General features: G+C 35.8%; 1 protein-coding gene across 1 annotated transcript in view; it reads left to right on the top strand.

Moving 5' to 3' along the window:
• LOC125683150 (mucin-5AC-like) overlaps positions 1 to 9,096 on the top strand; it is a 99,879-nt gene extending 90,783 nt beyond the window's left edge. The window contains exon 8 of the mRNA XM_048923987.2: positions 7,509 to 9,096. Coding sequence (XP_048779944.1) covers positions 7,509 to 8,860 — 1,352 coding nt within the window. The 3' untranslated portion in view covers positions 8,861 to 9,096. The remainder of the gene's footprint in view (positions 1 to 7,508) is intronic.
• Positions 9,097 to 21,224: the final 12,128 nt, after the last annotated feature.

The following is a 21,224-nucleotide window of genomic DNA, read 5'->3' as shown; positions in this document are numbered from 1 at the left end:
CATCCATTTTTATATCAGCTACATTTATATTTTGATTAAAGATACCCTCAAATTTCCACATTTGTGTGAATACTATAAGGAACTCTGTGTTTGTGTTAGATATCTAACGAATTTACGACTATAGGTATGACAGAGGGATATTGCCATCAATTTTCAGATATTTCGCTTAAGTAAATCATCTACTGAACTTATACATTTTGATTCGAGTTACAATGCAAGGTGAAGATAACGAACAGTGATCAATCTCATAACTCCTACAAGCAATACAAAATAGATAGTTGGGCAAACACGGACCCCTGGACACACCAGAGGTGGGATCAGGTGCCTAGGAGGAGTAAGCATCCCCTGTTGACCGGTCACACCCGCCGTGAGCCCCATATCCTGATCAGGTAAACGGAGTTATCCGCAGTCAAAATCAGTGTGCCAAGAACGGCTTAACAATCGGTATGAAACACGTCAGACAGCATTTGACCCAATGCGAGGTTGTATTGACGAACTAGATCGTTATAACCACCATAGAATTTGCGAAATGCTGACTTCAATCGAGACTGTTGAAATCCCTGTACCATCAACTTGTTTGTCAGTAGCTTACCTCGATTTAAAAACTGACTATACCCAGAACAAGTTCTTGCATATCGAATCAGTTGAGATATATAAACACCATATGCAGGTGATAATGGAATATTGCTACATAAATGTGGGAAGTTGACGATGGAGAAGCTGAAATCATCCCGTTTGTCATACAGTTGAGTTGTCAGTTTGCCGTTAATGTCTACTTTCAATAAAATATCTAAGTATGAAGCAGAAGTGGACGACTCTGTGGTGTCCTTTATTTCGAGCTCACAGGGATATATCAAATCGACATATGAATGAAAGCTATCATTGTTAATAGACAAAACGTCATCGATATATCTAAAAGTCGAATTGAAGGTCACAGCGAGAGATTTTTTCTTCTCACGTAGAAGTTTTTGAATAAATTCTGCTTCATATGAATATAAAAACAGGTCAGCTAACAAAGGAGCACAATTCGTGCCCATGGGAATTCCAACAGATTGTTGGAAGACCTGATCACCAAAGACCACGAAGATATTGTCCATGAGGAACTCTAGCATATTTTTTATTTCAACTTCAGAGTACTTGTGCGTGGAATCAGAGTGGTGTTTAACAAAGCAAGTTTTTGAATGACTGATCACTAGATATGAATATTTCCGTTTTCCGTTTTTGTTGAAGAAGCAACTGTCTATGATGTCAAAAAGTCTAGTCTTTAATTTATCGTGAGGAATGGTCGTGTATAGTGTTGAAAAGTCATAGGTTTTAATGCTATTGATTTGGGGGAAATTCTGTGATTTCAAGTTTACTAAAAGTTCTTTAGAATTTTTTAGAATCCACATTTGATTAACACCACTTCTGGCATATGTAGTCGCACAGTAAGTTTGAAGTTTCTCCTTCACAGCTGTTAACATTTTCGTGAGGAGCAAAGATAGGGGCTTGGTAGAGCACTTACTGGATCCAGCAATGTATCTTTGTTTGTAAGGGTTTTTATGTAGTTTAGGAATCCAGTATAGGTACGGTAACTCATATTCATTCGACCCATTGACTATCAGCATTTAAGTGCTTGTCTCCGATAAAACCATGCAAAACAGTCCAGAATCACATCTAACCAATCCTTGTGATATTTCGCATAGAGAATCACCTATTGGTGCTATCTCCATTTACAAAATATTTCAATGAAATATCCATCCATGTTCTTTTTATACATCGTCACCTATTCCAGGCATATTGGTCTCCATTATCAAGCCAAAATACAGCTTTTTCAGCTATTTTCGATACCCGAAATCTAGATAACTGAGATAGGCAGTCCAATTCTGGACAGACTAAAAAAGTACCTCTTCTATGCTATAAATCAAACTAAAAATGAGGTGAACATATTTTATCATGATCGAGTACCGATGCTTTTATCATGGGTACCCCTAAGAAAATAGCTGATTCAGGATATTTACTATGTTGAGAGCCACCAGTCTTCCAAGGTAGGCCAAGTTTGAGGGGTTTGTGTTCCTTTAGTAAAAGTCCTGTCATATATGACCAACTCATAAAAATATTGAGCTCGGCAAGTAATACTGTCTATTTCGACAAGGGATGCGAGGAGACTATCATTAGGAAATCTGACTAAGTCGATGAAATCCATTACATAATGCATTTCATATACCATACCAACAATTATATCAATACCAAAGGGAAAAATTATCATTTTAAAATAATTTTGATAAATACAAATTTTGAAATTGGTAATTCAAAGTATCTTATACAAATCATAGTAATTATACACCAAAACTATACTAAAATGCACAATTTTGAAATAATCCACACATTTGACCACATGAATCTGATCCCCTGATCGTTAAATCATGTAGTAGATAAAAATGTGTATCTTAAAAATTATTATACAGTTCATAAGCAATGATTTTGGAGATTGACAATTGGGAAGTTACATTTGTATATATGTATTTACTAAGAAACAATAAGTACTCATCATCACAAGTTTCTGACTACAAGTCTCTCATAAGAAAAAAAAAGTTTATAAAAGACATTTATGCTACTCTAACCCCTTTTACCAAGTGAATTGAATAGGGGTTATGTACTAAGATACATTGGCCTTCCTTGGGAAGAATAAAGAAAAGTGTTTTCTAACATCATGTTTGTCTATGAACCAACTGACCAATATGTGCAAAGCAATACGCCCATCTTCTTTCAAGGAGGTGGCTCACTATAACTTGAAAGAGTTTTTCAAATCAGCACAATTATTTAATCATGAAGGATATGATGATATATCATAAGTGTATATGTCAAAAAGGCAAACAATATGCAATTTTAGATAAAAAATACCATGGTTTTAAAACAATTTATTTCATTAAATATGAAAATCAGCCTATGGCGGATTTGAACTCAGGATCTATGGTTCACCAGACAAATGTTTTATTCACTGAGCCATGATGATAGACACCCAAATCGATCGATAAAAACAATTTCACAAAACACTCAAATTGCTAACTAGTGACGTTGTGTCATAAAAGGTATAAGCCTTGGAGTAGTCAGCTACCTTCAATATCTTGTAGATGAAACAATCTTAAGGATTTCTTTGGGGGTATTGTACATACGATTTAAAAATCCATAACTATGAAAGCTATCTAAATATTTGAGGGATCTTGTAGAATTACTGAAGTTAAAATAGATACATTATAGTAATATATAAATTTAACCTCATCCCTGAACATGGACAGAATGATTATTTCATGAGATTGAATTTTGTGCAACATTTAAAATGTGTAACATAATAAGAACATCATTTACATGAAATGTATTTGACCTTACGTGTAAATGCGACCTCCTCCCCGTTTTCTTGACATCACTTTAAAATAAATTATCACATACAACATTTGTTATTAGTACATGCAAAGATCAATTTACTTTAAAATATAGTAACAGTGAATGGTAGTGGGAATGCAAGGTTTAATCGATGAATTGAACTCATCCATGTACTGAAGCTACCCCCCCCCCCCCTTACGTATTTTTCATATAACGGCACCCTTTTCTCTCTCCGTTTGTTCCCCAGCCCTCAACTTTCAGAAACAACGCTAAAATGTGCCTGAACTCACTATATCTGATAGTAAGTAAGTAACAGCTTGCTTACTGAACGTGATCTCGTTGGACATACTCAATATTAAAAGCGGGACGGAATCGGAGACGAAATAATGGTTCCAATATTCCGTATTTCTCCTTGTCGAGCTTAACGTAAACATAAGTTATGATTGCTCCATCGCCAAACGCTCGCCATTTAGAAGTGAGTATTACGGGGTCTTTCGGTTATGACCTTGAAAATGAAGTTTGTGTCTCGAAGGCGTTGGCACTATAAACAACAGCCAATGGTATGAAGAGGTAGAGATGTAATTTATATGTGTATTGGACATCAATTAAGATTTTTAAATGGAAGAATTTTTGATGACATGTTTGGAAATTTCACTTGTTTTACTCCAACTGTATCCAGTACTGTTGATATTGCAATAGTATCTTAACAGATACTGAATATTTTGTATTTTATAGTGTTTGAGTTTATACCTACATTATCTGACACCCATTGCAAATTGTCTTGGGCTATAGCAGCTAGATTTAAAATTGAAAAGAGTTCTGACCGGATGAATACACATACTTTATTGCCAAATTTTCATTCGACTAATGATTCACCAGAATTTTTTCAAATGCTTTGAACACTTCTGAAATTCAATCCCGATTACGTGAATTCTATCAAACATGCAATACTCCTACCAAATCACAGGAAATGGTTGATAGAATAGCTAACAATTTTTCGGACATTTTGATAAGTACCTCTTCTCAATCTCTGATCAGAAAAAAAAAGCAAAATCACACAACAACCCAAAAAATAAAAAGTGGTTTAATAAGGACCTTAGATCTTTGAAGCACAATCTTATTAACTATGGTAAAGTTTATTCTTCATATCCTAGTTAAAAACCACTACTACAAACTGTATAGAATTTACACAAAAACATTAAGAAAGACTCGAAAAGATTACAGGCAGTCAATTTTAAATCAAATAGAAAACCTTCATAACAATGACCCAAAACAATACTGGAAACTAATTAATGATCTTCAAGAAGATGAAAGCAAATATGTCAACAACATATGGACCCTACAACCTGGTATTCTCATTTCAAGAACCTAAACAGCATTAAGGTGCTGTGGGTGACGAAATGCATTTTCTATTGTGTTTTGATAAGTTTAATTTTGAAAGACTAGCGATGTTAAAGACAATAAATGAAGAATGTTCTAATTTCAGTTGTCTACAAGACTTTTTTATATGGTTAATGAATAATGAAAATCCAAGAATCCTTGTGTTTGTTTCCAAATTAATAAACTTGTACATGTATTGTGAATAGTTCATGTACGAGAGCAGTTTGCAGTCTATGTAACCTGTAGTTAATGTTGTAAACTTTCTTTCTTTTTTGAATTTCCTTCTTTATAAACTGTCTTACTGTTATGCCCTCTGGGCCCAAAATTGGAATAAACTTATCTTAGTATGTACAGGTATATGTATTACATGTGCATTAAGGTTTTACAAATGTATGAATATTCTTGAAACCCAACTTTTGGTACGAGGTGGAGCAAATCTGTTTACCTTTTTGTGATTTACATTTTTATGATTGAAAGGTGTATGCGAATGGATATAGATACAATAACAATATTTTTATCTATATAACAGTATGTTCCCTATGCATCGTCCCTTGTCACCTTTAGTTGTCGTTCAAACATATTGTACTTAATTGCAATGTTTAAAATGTTTATGCCCCTAGTGGCCCATTATTTGGCAATAAACTACCTGTATCTGGTATGGCCATGAGTGTTAAGCATAGGGCTAAAGTACTTCACCTACAGGCGGTGACGTCTCAATATGAGTGAAAAAAAATTGAATGGGCGCCAAACATCATCAAACATCTTTGCCTTTCATGAGAGAATCTAAATCACACATAAGCAGTTGGTACGGGGTGTTGCTAAAACGCGGTACGGAAAATATTATATGCAATAATGTTATGAGGAGATCAGCATGTTGTATATTGTGAACCAAAGGAAGCAGAAATTACGTAGAAAACGAGAAGAATGCACCGTTTCATATACTTTGAACATACTAAATCATACATCTATGTAATCTAAAACCAATGTAACTTATGAAAAATATTAAACAAGTGCCTATGGGTACCACCCCCTTTTCCCGGCATTGTCATTGTCTTACCCCCTCCCGATCCCGTGGGGATCCGGGTTAGAATAGGTCCTCAGCACCCCCTGTTTGTCGTAAGAGGCAACTAAATGGGGCGGTCCTTCGGATGAGACCGCAAAAACTGAGCTCCCGTGTCACAGCAGGTGTAGCACGATAAAGATCCCTCCCTGCTGAAAGATCGTAAGCGCCGAGCATAAGCCTAAATTTTGAAGCCCTTTACCGGCAATGGTGAGATCTCCATGTGGGTGAAATATTCTCGAGAGGGACGTTAAACAATTTAAGAAGACTTTAATTATGATTTAATCCTTTTCAAATTTTATTACTCCCCCTACTTTGTTATGGCTATACGAAAAGATGTAATGAGCCTATCCAATGAATAAGACCCCCCCCCCCCCAAAAAAAAAACCCCAACATATAACAAGATTGCTACGCGTAGCCATATCTCCCCCGCCGCCGCAAAAAAGTTGAACCACAAAAGTTCCACAACTCCTGTAAAATTTGTCGAATAAAAATGGCAGCGCAATGTGATGAACTACTTATGGTGACTAACAATCCTACAAATTTTGAACAAAATTCGTTGAGCGGTTTTGGAGGAGTTGCGTCCAAAAAGTCAAGTGGGACAGACACCGGTATGTCTATGTCCCCTTCCGCGTTGCGGCGGGGGACCAAAGGGATAAAATATTTTCTTCAACAGTTTTCCCAAGCATAGCATTTTTAAATCGAACTTGCTTTTAATCGAACTAGGTATTCTTATGATAATTGAATTTTATTTTAGTTCTACACCTGGTATAGTATACATTTATGTATCACATCAAATTATAGAGCGAACGAGTCCGGTGTGATTAAAAGGCTTGTCTCATTTGGGACTGATTTATAGAAAATGAAAGTTAGTACATGTACTGGTATCCTACAGATATGTGTTGAAACCGAAGAGATACAGGTGTGTGTGTGGGGGGGGGGGGGTAGGGGGGGGGTAGGGGGGGGGTAAAGATTGAAACAGGACCAATGAAAACTAAGGTGAAGTTCATAGTCCTAGTAAGAGGAATTACCAGATTCATTTCATCTATATGAAATAACTAACTGAATGGATTTACATGTAAAGGTCATCTCATTATTATCTCTCTAAATCTATTTAGGATAGTAGTGCTGTGGTCACCAAATCTCTGTTAGTTGAATAACAATGAATCAATACAAGACACGTTAACTTAATAAGATCATGAATGATCGCTGCTGGATACGTAACCCACCCCTCGCTGTAAGTACGCTGTATTATGTGTAAATACATGTGCGGTAAAGACATTTTGTCATGAGAGGGAGAGGGATACCGAGTTCCTCCTAACCGAGATCCTTATAGCTGGTTTTTCTTACTTTTCAATTATTCCTCATAATTGATTGATCAATTGATTCTATATTGTTTAACATCTCTCTTGAGAATTTTTCACTCATATGGAGACGTCACCATTGCCGGTGAACAAATTTAGGTCTACGTTCGGCGCTTAGGCCTTTGAGCAGGGAGAGATCTTTATCGTGCCACACTTGCTGTGACACTGGGCCTCCATTGTTGTGTTTTCATCCCATTTAGTCGCCTCTTACGACAAGCAAATAGGTACTGAGGACCTATTCTAACCTGGATCCACACTGGATTCTTATAATTGAGATTTCATCATAACTGAATATGTTAGTTGAGATTTACTATGTTTTATTTGACTAATTCAATTTACAGATACCACTGCAAATGAATCAACAGCAGTTACAACGACTTGGATGGACGTCAGAACTAATACCAAATCATCATTAAATTCCCGAACAAATCAAGCCGAACAACCAATAGACGACACAACTGAAGCTAGTTCATTGGGATCCTCTGAGGAGGAGAAAACTGTTCATGTAACTAGCAAACCCATAACTGATTATAGAAGCCCATCTCATGTCACAACAACAGATATGAATGGAAAAATTACTATACATAAAACTTCAGAGGACCTTCTCACTTATACACCATTATCGAGAACAATTAGCACAAAAAAGCGGTCTACATCTCACAGCGAAACGATTGCTAGGATATCTAGCGTTACTAAAGAATATCATGTTGAAACAAGCAAATATTCACTGCTGACTAGCCGTATTCCGGAACGAACAGCAGTCCCTACAAATTTGACATATGTTTCTTCTGGAGCTACCACTGCATATAGTCATTCAACACAAAACTCAGGTCAGAATAAAGTGACGAAATCTAATAAAATAACTAAACCGATACTAACCACAGAATCCCATACGATACTACCAAAGAAAAAGACAACAACAAATCAGTCTGTCGTAACCGACACTACAATATTACACACAGAAAAACAAACCAGTAGTAGTACTACTATAAATCAAGCATTATCTTATATGACTTCAACCATAGCATCAACGTCATTAAGCTCTACCACGTCAGCAACATTCACAACCTCAACGTCATCAAACTCTATTACGACACCAATAACCACAACATCAACGTATTCAAATTCTACCACAAGATCAACAGTTTCAGAATCAACGTCATCGAACTCTACAATGAAACAGAAAACCTCCATCGCAACATCTTTATCAACATTTACCATGAAATCCCCAATCAAAACGACAAATCTGTCCATCGCTGAAATAACCACAATGAGTCCAAAACATGTTTTGACTGAAAAAACAAATAAAGACAAAACAACATATGCTATGGTAACTCCTCAAACGATTCGTACTTCAATGTCAAAAACAACAATAGACTACAATGCATTCAGCACATCCTTCTCTTTGACAGCACGACAAGGTTTTAATTCTAACAACACTATAAATGAAGTAATAATTACCACGCACTCGACAAACAGCACTGATATACCTAACGTAATAGTTATTGGTCAACAATCTGCCTCTGACGATCCACCCGTCAGACCACTAATGATTGGACTTGGGGTGGGGGTAGCGATAGGACTCGTGATTGTTATTGTGGGAAGTTATCTGTGGGTCAGAAGAAGACGCAGAAAGGAACAGGAGTGTGACGAAATGATGCCAATCACTGGAACGGGTTCTCAAGAGTGGTGAATGATCTCAGTTCTAGATACTTGATTCTTTATAACCCTATAGCACCCATGTTCGTCTTTGGATGTATTTTAGACAGAACGTCACATAAACTGGTGTTTTGATGTAAAAAGTCAGGATAGAAAGGGTGCTACTAAATAGAGTACTTTAGAGTACGCTGGTAAAATTTCCACATCTAATGCAATTTAAGTGTGTATTTGTGTGTATACTGCTTAAATAAACATGATTATAAAATAATATTGCAATATTTGTCACAAGTACTTGCTTTTAAGTGATATTTTGACCGGAAAACGTTTAAGTTATTGACGATTTACGGCATCTCGATCCCGATTATTAGTATTTTATTTGGAGAAAGTATTTGAGCGAGGTGACATATTGCACCAGTAATTAATTCCATCTCTGATTGATAGTTAATCAGAATTCATGATCTTTGATTTCCTTGGGAGTTTTTTCTCTTGGTTTGGGGGGTGTATGTCTTTTTACCCCCCCCCCCCTTTTAAAGAAATCATCTATTTATTTTATGTTTTGTTTCTTTGTTGTCTTTTAAAATGTTTGTAATTTAATTTGGTGAATCTGGAAAAGAAAGTAAAATATTTTCATTTTCAAAAACGCTTGAAAAAGTTAGGTGTCCGTGTGAAGATTCTCCATTCAATATGATTGGGTCTAGATAAGAAAAAAACTTTATACAACCCTTAGATATAAAATCTATTATATAATTATATACTGTACATAAATAATCATAGAAATGTGATCTGTCGTTGGTATGTACACTTCCCATGCTTCGCTACCAGATTAATTTACCACCAATGAACCAACGAAACGACCATTGTAAGAATGTACGTCAAGCTGAATAACACGGTATCTTATAGTGAGTAGTACGCTCTTCCTCATGTATCAGAAAATATAATACACAGCTATCATATGGAGCCTGGCACTACCATACAAAGGGGTCTGTCTTTGGTTGTACACATTACAAGATGCCCTATACTGAACCATCTTCTGCTACTTTACTGGGATGATCTGTCTCAGGTTGTACATCCTTTGCATTAAGATGGCAACCCCCAATCCAGGGAAAATGAACAATTATTCTAATACATTGCACATAAGGATACATACAATTCTTCACATGAAATGAATAATGAGGTGATATAAAGAAGAATCTGCACCACATCTCCACAAATAAAACATCATACTCGAAATTAGAAAGATTTTTTAGATGATAATTAATAGATGAAATGGTTATGCACTTATATTTCCCATGAAAACAAAAATAGTTAATAAAGCAATATGAAGGTAATTTTGAAAATTGTTTTTTTTTTTTTTTTTTTTTTTTTTTTTTGCTGTTAAAAGTATCATTCTTACATTCTTGTAAAAGTCGCTTTTATTCTTGCCAATACTGAATATAAGAATTTAACTATAAACTACTTAATGGTACTTTGAACAATAATGTACATGTAAGTAAACGGAACAAAGATGTGTCTCCATCGTGTGAAGCTGTAGCTGTGAAGCTGAGATGTAGATGAAAACATAAAACATCTTTTGTATGAATGCAAAATTGTTAATTATTATAGAGAAAATTAGCACATTCATGAAGTCTTGTATTACATGGAAAACTATTGTACTGGGATATCATAATGCAATCAGCGAAAAAACAATCTCTCTCAATATTCTAATACCCTTTGTAAGTTTTTCTGTTCATAAATATAAGATGAAATGCAGATTACAGAAGGAGAAAATGTTGGAGCAAGATCTCCTGCATAAGTTTAAAATTGAACTTTCTAATCCATAGTAATTATTTCATTTTTATTTAAACCCAAATGCCAATGATTTATTTTCAAGGAATTCACTCTTCAGTTGACAATGAAAAGACTTAATACTACGAATAAGATAAAGGCGCAATCTTGGATAGAGGTATAGAGCTGTTACGGCACGTTTGGTCGCCATGCCACGTTCGGTCGCCCGGCGACTATACGTGCGCCACGTTTGGTCGCCGACGACCATTCGTGCCGCACGTTTCGTCGCCAGCGACCAAACATGCCACACGTATCGTCGCCCGGCGACCGAATGTGCCGTTAGGGTAGACACGAATGGTCGTCAATTTTAGACCATATCCGAGCACGAATGGTCGCCACCCAAGCCCCCTGTCCCAAACCCCAACTTTGCTTTTGTTTTGCAACAAAGGGTCTGTTTTCACTTGTGTGTTTCTTCATACGTGTTTGTGTGTATTTGAGTGACGGTGTGTGCGCGTGTGTATGCGTGCATGCATGTGCATACATGTGTATATACATGCATGTGTGTATATGCGTGCGTATGTGTATGCATTCACGTGTAATAAAGTTTGTTTTGCATTACACGTGCACATACGTGTACACATTTGCAGGGCCGTAAATTACATGGAGGCGGTGGAGGCAGCTGCCTCCTCCAACTTTTGAGCCAAAAAAAATTAAAATTTAAAGTTCATTAGAATTTATGTTGTTTCCAATAACTAAGAACATGATACCTCCCTTAAAAAGCATTCCAAATCTTTCTTTTAGAATGAGTTAGTCAAGTAACATCTTAGAAGGCCCTAGAACCAAGGATTTTGCACGAAACGTGTTCAGTGTGCACAAAATGTGCTCAGCGTCTGGGGGCCTGGGCGGCCCCCAGACCCCCGCCTAAATTTCCTGCCTCCTCCAAATTGAAGGTTAATTTACGGCCCTGATTTGTGACACAAGTCAAGTACGAATCAAAGCCAACAAACAAAAAACCTGGGCATTTCTAAATGGAATTTGATGTGAATTTATTTTGCAAACACGCGAGTCGCAACATTTTAGCAACACAATACTCTTACATACCATCCTTATGGCACACCGATTTTACATTTATTCCTCTTCAAAGATATCTCATAAATCCTATAAGACATCTTATAAAAGATATGAAATATCCTAATATGTTTTTACACGAGATATCTTATATAGTATATAATATATCTCGTAAACTTTATAAGATGTCTTATTAACGTTTTTTATTTCAGATATCTCATTAACTCTTATAAGATATTTTATATCTTTTATAAGGTATCTTATAGAAGAAATTTTATAATATATCTCATATATTTTATAGATTTTATAAGATATCTTGTAAAACATATAAGATACCTTATATGTTTTATAAAATATTTCTTAAACTTTATAAGATATCTTATAATTTTATAAGATATCTTATAAACTATATAAAGTATCCTATTGTTGTGATATACCTGCACTTCAGTGACACCTGTGACCTAGATTGCTCTAGAGTTCGATGTTTATCACGTAGTAGAAAGATGACGAACTGTGTCTTTTAAGAATGTACCAGAAAATTAATTCTGATTATGAATACAATGTGAATTTAGACGATGTTAAGCTCTGGTTAGACAAGCACTTTTGGCATTTTGGATTATTCAATAACTGGGACTAGAATTTAGGAATTTCATTGGAAATTAAGAGCCGATTCGCAATTTATTTTGTATACAGATTCAGCTCGGCACGGGCATTGTTTATTGTTCACCTTAGCTGAGTTAGTACATGTACTTTGTTATTATTATGTCTCCGAACACAAAGTGTCGGAGACATATTGTTTTTGCTCCGCTTCTTATTATTCTTATTATGTCTCCGAACACAAAGTGTCGGAGACATATTGTTTTTGCTCCGTTTCTTATTATGTCTCCGAACACAAAGTGTCGGAGACATATTGTTTTTGCTCCGTTTCTTATTATTATGTCTCCGAACACAAAGTGTCGGAGACATATTGTTTTTGCTCCGTTTCTTATTATTAAGGTCTTCCGTTCCAGACGGAAGACCTTATAGTGATTCTACTGTTTATTAAGGTCTTCCGTTACCAACGGAAGACCTTCTAGTGATTCTACTGTTTATTATTAGGGTCTTCCGTCTTCAGCGGAAGACCCTTCTATTATTCTATTGTCGATTTTTCACTTTTCTTATTATTAGGGTCTTCCGTCTTCAGCGGAAGACCCTTCTATTATTCTATTGTTGATTTTTCACTTTTCTTATTAAGGTCTTCCGTCTCAACGGAAGACCTTATAGTGATTCTTATGTTTCTTTTCCTCTATTATTAAGGTCTTCCGTTCTTCACGTAAGACCTTATAGTGATTCTACTGTTTCTTATTAAGGTCTTCCGTTCTTCACGGAAGACCTTATAGTGATTCTACTGTTTCTTATTATTATTATTATTAAGGTCTTCCGTGAAGAACGGAAGACCTTATAGTGCTTCTACTGTTTCTTATTAAGGTCTTCAGTTTCCAACGGAAGACCTTCTAGTGATTGTACTGTTTATTATTATTATTATTATTATTTTTCCCCTCGATTTCTCAGAGATAGCTGGATGGATTTTCTTGAAATTTTCAGGGATGATAGAGAATGAAAATATCTCGGACATCTTTTTTTCATTTTTTCAAAATTCACTTCCGTTCGGCAAATACGGCTTATTAGCTGTTTTCGTTGTCCAGCGTTTTTCTCAGAAGCGGTAGAAGATAGAGTCACCAAATTTTCAGAGTTGATAGATCTCACTTTGTAGGCGTGCAGTTGGGGGTTCAGAATATCGGCCGTCACTTCTGTTCGTCACCGGAAGTGATAAAAAGAATCGAAAAATTAAAGTTGTAGCTGTTGAATCGAAACCTATACCACTTTATCAGGTGACTTTAGGAGTATTGAAAACCGTTGACCCAACCAGAAGTCGAAACGTCCACTTCCGGTAATTAAGGAAAAACTTTTCAAATTCTCCTTTTTCAATGCCTTAAATCTCGTTTACTAAACAAGTGTTTTGACTTGTATTTAACATATATTGTAGACACTATAAATATCTAAAGTAAAGTCAAATATTTTTCGAAAATTCACTTCAGGTCGTGAGATAGGGGGTGGACAAATTCAAACTTTGTTTTTTCAGTTTCTTAATAACGAAAATATATAGACGCTTGAAACTTATAGGCTTTATCAACTAGCGTTAGGCCATTGTACACATACTTTCAATTTTTTCGTCCGTCACTTCCGGTCTATACCGGAAGTATTTGAAAAAAATGACGATTTTCCGATTTCTTCGAGTGATTTCTCAGAGATGGCTGGATAGATTTTCTTGAAATTTTCAGGAATAATGTCATATGAAATGACTTTCCTGTGGTTATTTTTGTTTTTCCAAAATTCACTTCCGGTAGGAAAATATGGCCGATTTTCTGTTTCTCAAACGAGATTTTGTCCAGCATTTTTCTTGGAAAGGGTAAAAGATAGGTTCATCAAATATTCAGGGATGATCAATCTCTGTTTGTAAGCATGCAATAGGGTGTTGACCGCCACTTCCTGTCGTCACCGGAAGTGATTGAAATAATCGTAAATTTCAAACTTTTTCTTTTAAATTGAAACCTATACTAGTTTATTAAGTCTCTTTCAAAGTGTCAAAAGAATATTGACTCTGTCGGTAGTCAAATCGACTACTTCCGGTTTCTTGATAAAATGACTTTTTACTTTTCGTCTCTTTGTCCCCATAAATCTCGCTTATATTTGAAGTCTTCCATATCATTTTCACATGTCTTAATAAAAGTATCAACTTCTAAAGTTTTGATAATTTTGTTTTTCAAAATTGACTTCCGGTCGGTAGTAACCTACTACTTTTTCTTTCTTTAGTCTACTTCTTTTTGTTGAGAACTCTTTCAGATAGAGACGTGAAATTCTCAGGGAATATCAACAGTAAAGAGTCGCTCTCATTTATAGGAAAACGCATCTGAATAGTACTTCCGGTCGTCACCGGAAGTTACGAGAAAGGAGTAAAAATTTCGATAATACATTTCTCATTCATTGTTAAGGCACATTTTCTGATACATTTAAATGGTTTTTGTAGGAATAGAAAGCTCTTAACCGGAAGTGGTCTAACGGAAGACCTACTCATTACTAGTAATGAGTGTCTAGTTATTATTTTCTTCTTATTTTTCCTCTTCTTTAGTGAGAAATTTGTCCGCTCGATTTTATGAACATGCTTCCACTGATCCACTTCAAACTTTGTGAGCTGATAAAGGGTCATTAGGAGGGGTGCAATCAACTTTTCAAATTTTCAAAATGGCCGCCGTTTCAAGATGGCGGCCAAAAAACGTCAAAAACTCAAGGTTGTCGGATTTCAACCAAATTCGATTTCTAGGGTACTTTAGTGGCCCAGAGTCGATTTCCACCATCAAAAAGAATTTTGAGCCGCCATTTTCAAAATGGCCGCCATATACTGAAATATTTGAAAGTGTTAAAATCTGTACAACATTTGGGTTCTGGGGTAAATGGAGGGTCCACAATTCATTTCTAGCATCAGTATTTCCTTTCAATCTATTTTCAGATTTTCCAAAATGGCCGCCATTGAAGAAAATGGCGGCCAAAAAATCAAATCCGTCGGATTTCAACCAAATTTAGTTTCTAGGGTTTTTTGAGAATCCTGATCTGGCATCAAAAAACATTTCTGACATGGGGAGGTGTTCGGAGACATTTGTGTTGGCATCCCAACACAGTTATAGCTCGTTATTATTATTATTTTCTTCTTATTTTTCCTCATCTTTAGTGAGAAATTTGTCCGCGCGATTTTATGAACATGCTTTGACTGATCCACTTCAAACTTTGTGAGCTGATAAAGGGTCATTAGGAGGGGTGCAATCAACTTTTCAAATTTCCAAAATGGCCGCCGTTTCAAAATGGCGGCCAAAAAACGTCAAAAAGTGAAGGTTGTCGGATTTCAACCAAATTCTATTTCTAGGGTATTTTGATGACCCGGAGTCCATTTCCACCATCAATATTTTTTTTGAGCCGCCATTTCCAAAATGGCCACCATATACAAATGACGGCCAAAAAATCAAGTCCGTCGGATTTTAACCAAATTTAGTTTTTATGGTTTTTTGAGAATCATGATCTGGCATCAAAAAGGATTTCTGACATGGGGAGGTGTTCGGAGACATTTGTGTGGCATCCCAACACAGTTATAGCTCGTTATTCTAATTATTCTTTTCTGCTTATTTTTCCTCTTCTTTAGTGAGAAATTTGTCCGACCGATTTTGTGAAAGTGCTTCGACAGATCCACTTCAAACTTTGTGAGCTGATAGTAGGTCACTAGGAGGGGTGCATTCAACTTTTCAAATTTTCAAAATGGCCGCCGTCTCAAGATGGCGGCCAAAAAACGTCAAAAACTCAAGGTTGTCGGATTTCAACCAAATTCGATTTCTAGGGTACAGTACCCGCAACGTTATTCTTGACATGATAAACGATAGAACACGATACACGCACGATAGGATAGGATACACGCACGATACGATAGGATACACGCACGATACGATAGGATACACGATAAACCTGATAAACGCAGAACCTGATAAACGATCTTCACGATAGACCTGATAAACGCAAAACACGATAAACGATCTTCACGATAAACGGAAAACCTGATAGAAATGTTATAAATTTAGGAACGGTTTAGACGGAACGAAATTTTGATACCTACAACATAATTACATTATGTTTACATTATGTTGATAATAATATTGAAGGATTTCAATGTTCATTATATACCTACATTACGGACAAAGCGGATTTCTTGTTTCCCGCGTTCTCGCGATGGAAAAAAATCTAACGCGGTAATCTATAGGTAACTCAGGAAAACCGCGTTCTCATCGCGGGATGACTATCAGCTACCTGTCCCCGTCGCGGTAACATTTGTTTAAAATATTGATCGGTTTTGTACCATATAATTTCTTTAATCCACGGTCATACGTTTTTTGTTTTTTTTTTTTTAATGCCATCACAGCTAAAATTTAAAAAAAATAATAAAATATATACGGCATTGAATTCATTATTTGATATCTATATGAATTTTATCAGCCAATGATTTTAAAACTAATATTGTCACCTAATGTTTAATATATAGATTATACAGGGAATTAACTAAATGTAATACATTGTATAATGTAGTGATATCATGCTTCAGTAGCTCTCTTATGCTAATGTATATTACCTTGAGTATGAAATAAAACCAAGTAATATTGTGCGTGTAGCGAGGAGGGGGTTATTTTGCATCAAGCTCTAAGTTCACGGCTCATTCAACATCTCAAGTTATTTTCATAACGACCGCTTTAAAAAAAATCAACCGCACTACACCTGTTAGATATTTTTACACTATGATTGATAATTGATAGTCATAAGTAATTGGAACATATTTATTTGAATTGATATTTTGTTAACAAAACATAAATATACTGTTTAAAAAACATAAACAAAACCCGGCTTGTTTTAAATTCGCAATTTTGAAACGCTTAGTGTGTAAAAAAAATTCAAATAATCATCAAAACCAACATAAATTTCCAGTATCTACACGTACGAGTATTGGTACATGTGTACATGTACAAGGTATATAAAAAAAAACAAAAACAACGATGACAGCGGAATCGTGCCCAGTTGAGCAGAATTTTGGGGGATGCAACACCCTTGCACCCTTTTAAAACTTAATCTTCTAAATGTGTGAAATACAATGTCCCTGAGAATGTTAGCTGTCAAAACACGGGTGATACACAAAATCAGATATAAGAACGCGCACAAGTTCAGCAGTTGCTATATAAGTAGCATACACGTGGGAAAAAAATCGGAAGAAAAAGAACCATTATTAAAATATACATGTATGTGATAAACAATGTAATTTACTGATTTTTCCTTTCAAATCGGAACTCCCTATTTTTCTGTTAGTGTTAATTACAAATAACTGTTTCTAGACAAACAAATGTTTATGAACTTCAGAAGGAGCTTTCAGATTTACTGTGCTCGGTTTACTGTCCTACTTTCCAGACTACTTAGAATTAAATTGTGATAAATTTTCACTCTCTCTCTGGACAGACAAATATATCTTCTTCTGCCTTAAAATCGACAACTTTATGTTCTCCTTCAAATATACCGTCTTTCCTCGATTCCTAAAAATAGCTTCTTTAACAAAACGAATAAAGGTTTCGGAAAGTATCGTACTTTTTCATTAGATTTTATATACGATCCCGATAGTTTCCGAAGCTACACGATAAACGATTTTCACGATAAACGGAAAACCTGATACACGCAAAACACGATACACGATAGACCTGATAAACGCAAAACACGATAGAAAACGGAAAACCTGATACACGATAGGATAGGATACACGCACGATACGATAGGATACACGCACGATACGATAGGATACACGCACGATAGAGCACGATAGGAATGTCAAGAATAACGTTGCGGGTACTGTAATATGGTCACCCCGAGTCCATTTCCACCATCAAATTTTTCTTTTGAGCCGCCATTTTCAAACTGGCCGCCATATACCGAAATATTTCAAAGTGTTACAATCTCTACAATATTTGGGTTCTGGGGTAAATGGAGGGTCCACAATTCATTTCTAGCATCAGTATTTCCTTCCAATCAATTTTCAAATGTTTCAAAATGGCCGCCATTGAAGAAAATGGCGACCAAACATCAAGTCCGTCGGATTTCAACCAAATTCAGTTTTTAAGGTTTTTTGAGAATCCTGAGTACATATCTGACATCAAAAAGCATTTCTGACATGGGGAGGTGTTCGGAGACATTTGTGTTGGCATCCCAACACAGTTATAGCTCGTTATTATTTTTTCCCCTGTTTTTGTCGGCACGATTTCTCAGAGATGGCTGGATGGATTTTCTTGAAATTTTCAGGGATGATAGAGAATGAAAATACCCCCAGGTGTTTGTTTTCAATTTTTCAAAATTTACTTCCGGTCTTTACATATGTCCAATTTCCGTTTTTTTAGAAGAGATTTTGTCCAGCGTTTTTCTCAGAAACGGTAAAAGATAGAGTCACCAAATTTTCAGAGTTGATAGATCTCACTTTGTAGGCGTGCAGTTGGGGGTTAAGAACGTCGGCCGTTACTTCCGGTCGTCACCGGAAGTGATAAGACAATTACAAACAAAAGAAATAATAATAATTTATTCGTTTTGTGAGTGCACACTCAGTGGAGGTGGATATTCTTTTGGCCTCCTCATATGGCATTCCCGTTTTGGAACAAATGAGAACAACAGCCTCTTTTAACATCACTAGGGGCAGGTAGTGAGCTGCCATTCTGGAAAACAAACAAAATCCTATGAAAATTTAAACTTTAAATATTGTGCATTCATAATAATCTATACTGTCTTTAGAAAAATTAAAGGTTGAAAAAGCATAACATACATAAATATACTATATTAAATTAGTTTTTATTGTTTCAAGGATGATATGTTTAAATTCTGGATATAAGTAGCCTTACAGTGGATAATTTAGAAATTTTTTTACTGAGGTCTTCATTTTGCAAGCCTTGCAGTGTTCTGTATTTGGTAATGATTGATCTGAAATAAATATTGAAAAAAGATTACATTCAAAACATATGATGAAATCATGAACTCTTTGGGAATAATTTATGATTCAATTGCAACTACATGTAGGATCGTCTATGATATAGACATGGATGCCCTTTCTTGCAGAGTGGTGAGAAATCAACACACAGAACAATGGATGGTAGGAAGGACATAATTTAGATAATTATAGCAAACATTATACAACCTAGCCATATACATGCTTGGATATGAAAAGTATCAATATTAAATGGGAGTATCTTTACCCATGACGAGCCTTGCTGTCCCTGATTATATTTAGAACGTGTTCCAGTTCCTTAAAAATAAAATAAAAGAGCCGGATTAGAAAGCTTTAATATGCTATATGATGCACTACTTGTGTAAAAATTGAGCAAACATGTTCATTCAACTTCATAAAGATGTGTATTTTGGATCCATACCCAAAATATATATTGACTAATTCCTATCATATCAAAGTAATCAAAATGTGAGCTGCTGATTCTTTAGAAAATTACTTTCTTACCAATATATCAATATACTTTCCCCAAAGCAGTAAAGTTAAATATATTTATTGAACGGATTTTTTTATAAACTGGTGGTGTCTTTCATGGTCTTCTTCCTCACTTGAAAAAATACTGTTGTCTTGTTAATACATGGTTTTGAAGTGGACATTGTTTTCAGAAGTAAGGATGTAGATGTAAATCATGTTTCCCCACAACCCCTGGCCAATAGATTTGAATAATTTGGAGCTAGGATGAACTGAAAATTGTCTACCACAGCCACATATAAACAAGAGGCCTAAGGGCCACATCGCTCACCTGAGTCACTATGGCTCATATCTAAAGATTTTCCCTATATATTTGTATGCAAAACTTTGATCCCCCATGTGACCCCATCCTACCCCTGGGAGCCATAATTTTCACAAACTGAAATCTCAAATATGTCAGGAAGCTTTCATGTCAATATCAGCTTTTCTGGCTCAGTGGTTCTTATATCTTTGTATGTAAAACTTTGATCCCCTATTGTGGCACCATCCAACACCTGGGGGCCATGATTTGAACAAACTTGAATCTGCATTATGTCAGGAAGCTTTCATGTAAATCTCGGCTTTTCTGGCTCAGTGGTTCTTGAGAAGATTTTTAAAGATTTTTCCGATATATTTGTATGTAAAACTTTGATCCCCTATTGTGGCCCCATCCAATCCCCAGGGGCCATGATTTTAATAAACTTGAATTTGTACTTTGTCAGGATGCTGTCATGTAAATTTCAGCTTTTCTGGCCCAGTGGCTCTTGATTAGAAGATTTTTAAATGACCCCACCCTATTTTTGCATTTTTGTGATTATCTCCCATTTGAAAGGGACATGGCCCTTCTTTTGAACAAACGTGAAAGCCCTTCACTCAAGGATGCTTTGTGGGAAGTTTGCTTGAAATTGGCCCAGCGGTTCTTGAGAAGTCGATAATGTAAAAAGTTTATGACACCGACGACGACAGACAACGGGCAAATTTTGATCAGAAAAGCTCACTAGAGCCTTGGCTCAGGTGAGCTAAAAATATAAATGCTCACCATTTATGAATATCACAGTTTATCATTCCTGTCAGTGCATGGGGTAAACTGTCAATCTGCAAGATATTTAATTATCAAATACTTTTATGCTATTCTCTAAACTGAGCACACTGAAACCTGTAATTCATATAATACAACACAAGAGATGTTTCTAAAACACATATGCCCCCCCCCCCCCCCCCAAGTTGCAACATTGAAAGGGTTATACCCGTGCCTCATTTAATTGATAGTAGTATCACCAATTCAAAATATTGAGCAGACAATATCTTCCTATGTCAAGAGTGGACTGACCATGTGACCTAAGAATCAATAGGGGTCATCTACTCCTTCTATATGCTGTACCAGTGTACCAAGTTTGTTGTCAATCAACCAATTAATTCTTAAAATATAGGAAACATCCCCCTTAATGTATTGAATAGT

Source organism: Ostrea edulis, chromosome 6 (assembly GCF_947568905.1).
Source record: "Ostrea edulis chromosome 6, xbOstEdul1.1, whole genome shotgun sequence".
Taxonomy (NCBI): Eukaryota; Metazoa; Mollusca; class Bivalvia; order Ostreida; family Ostreidae; genus Ostrea; species Ostrea edulis.
The sequence above is the reverse complement of the archived record's forward strand: the minus strand, read 5'-3'. Positions and strand labels throughout refer to the sequence as shown.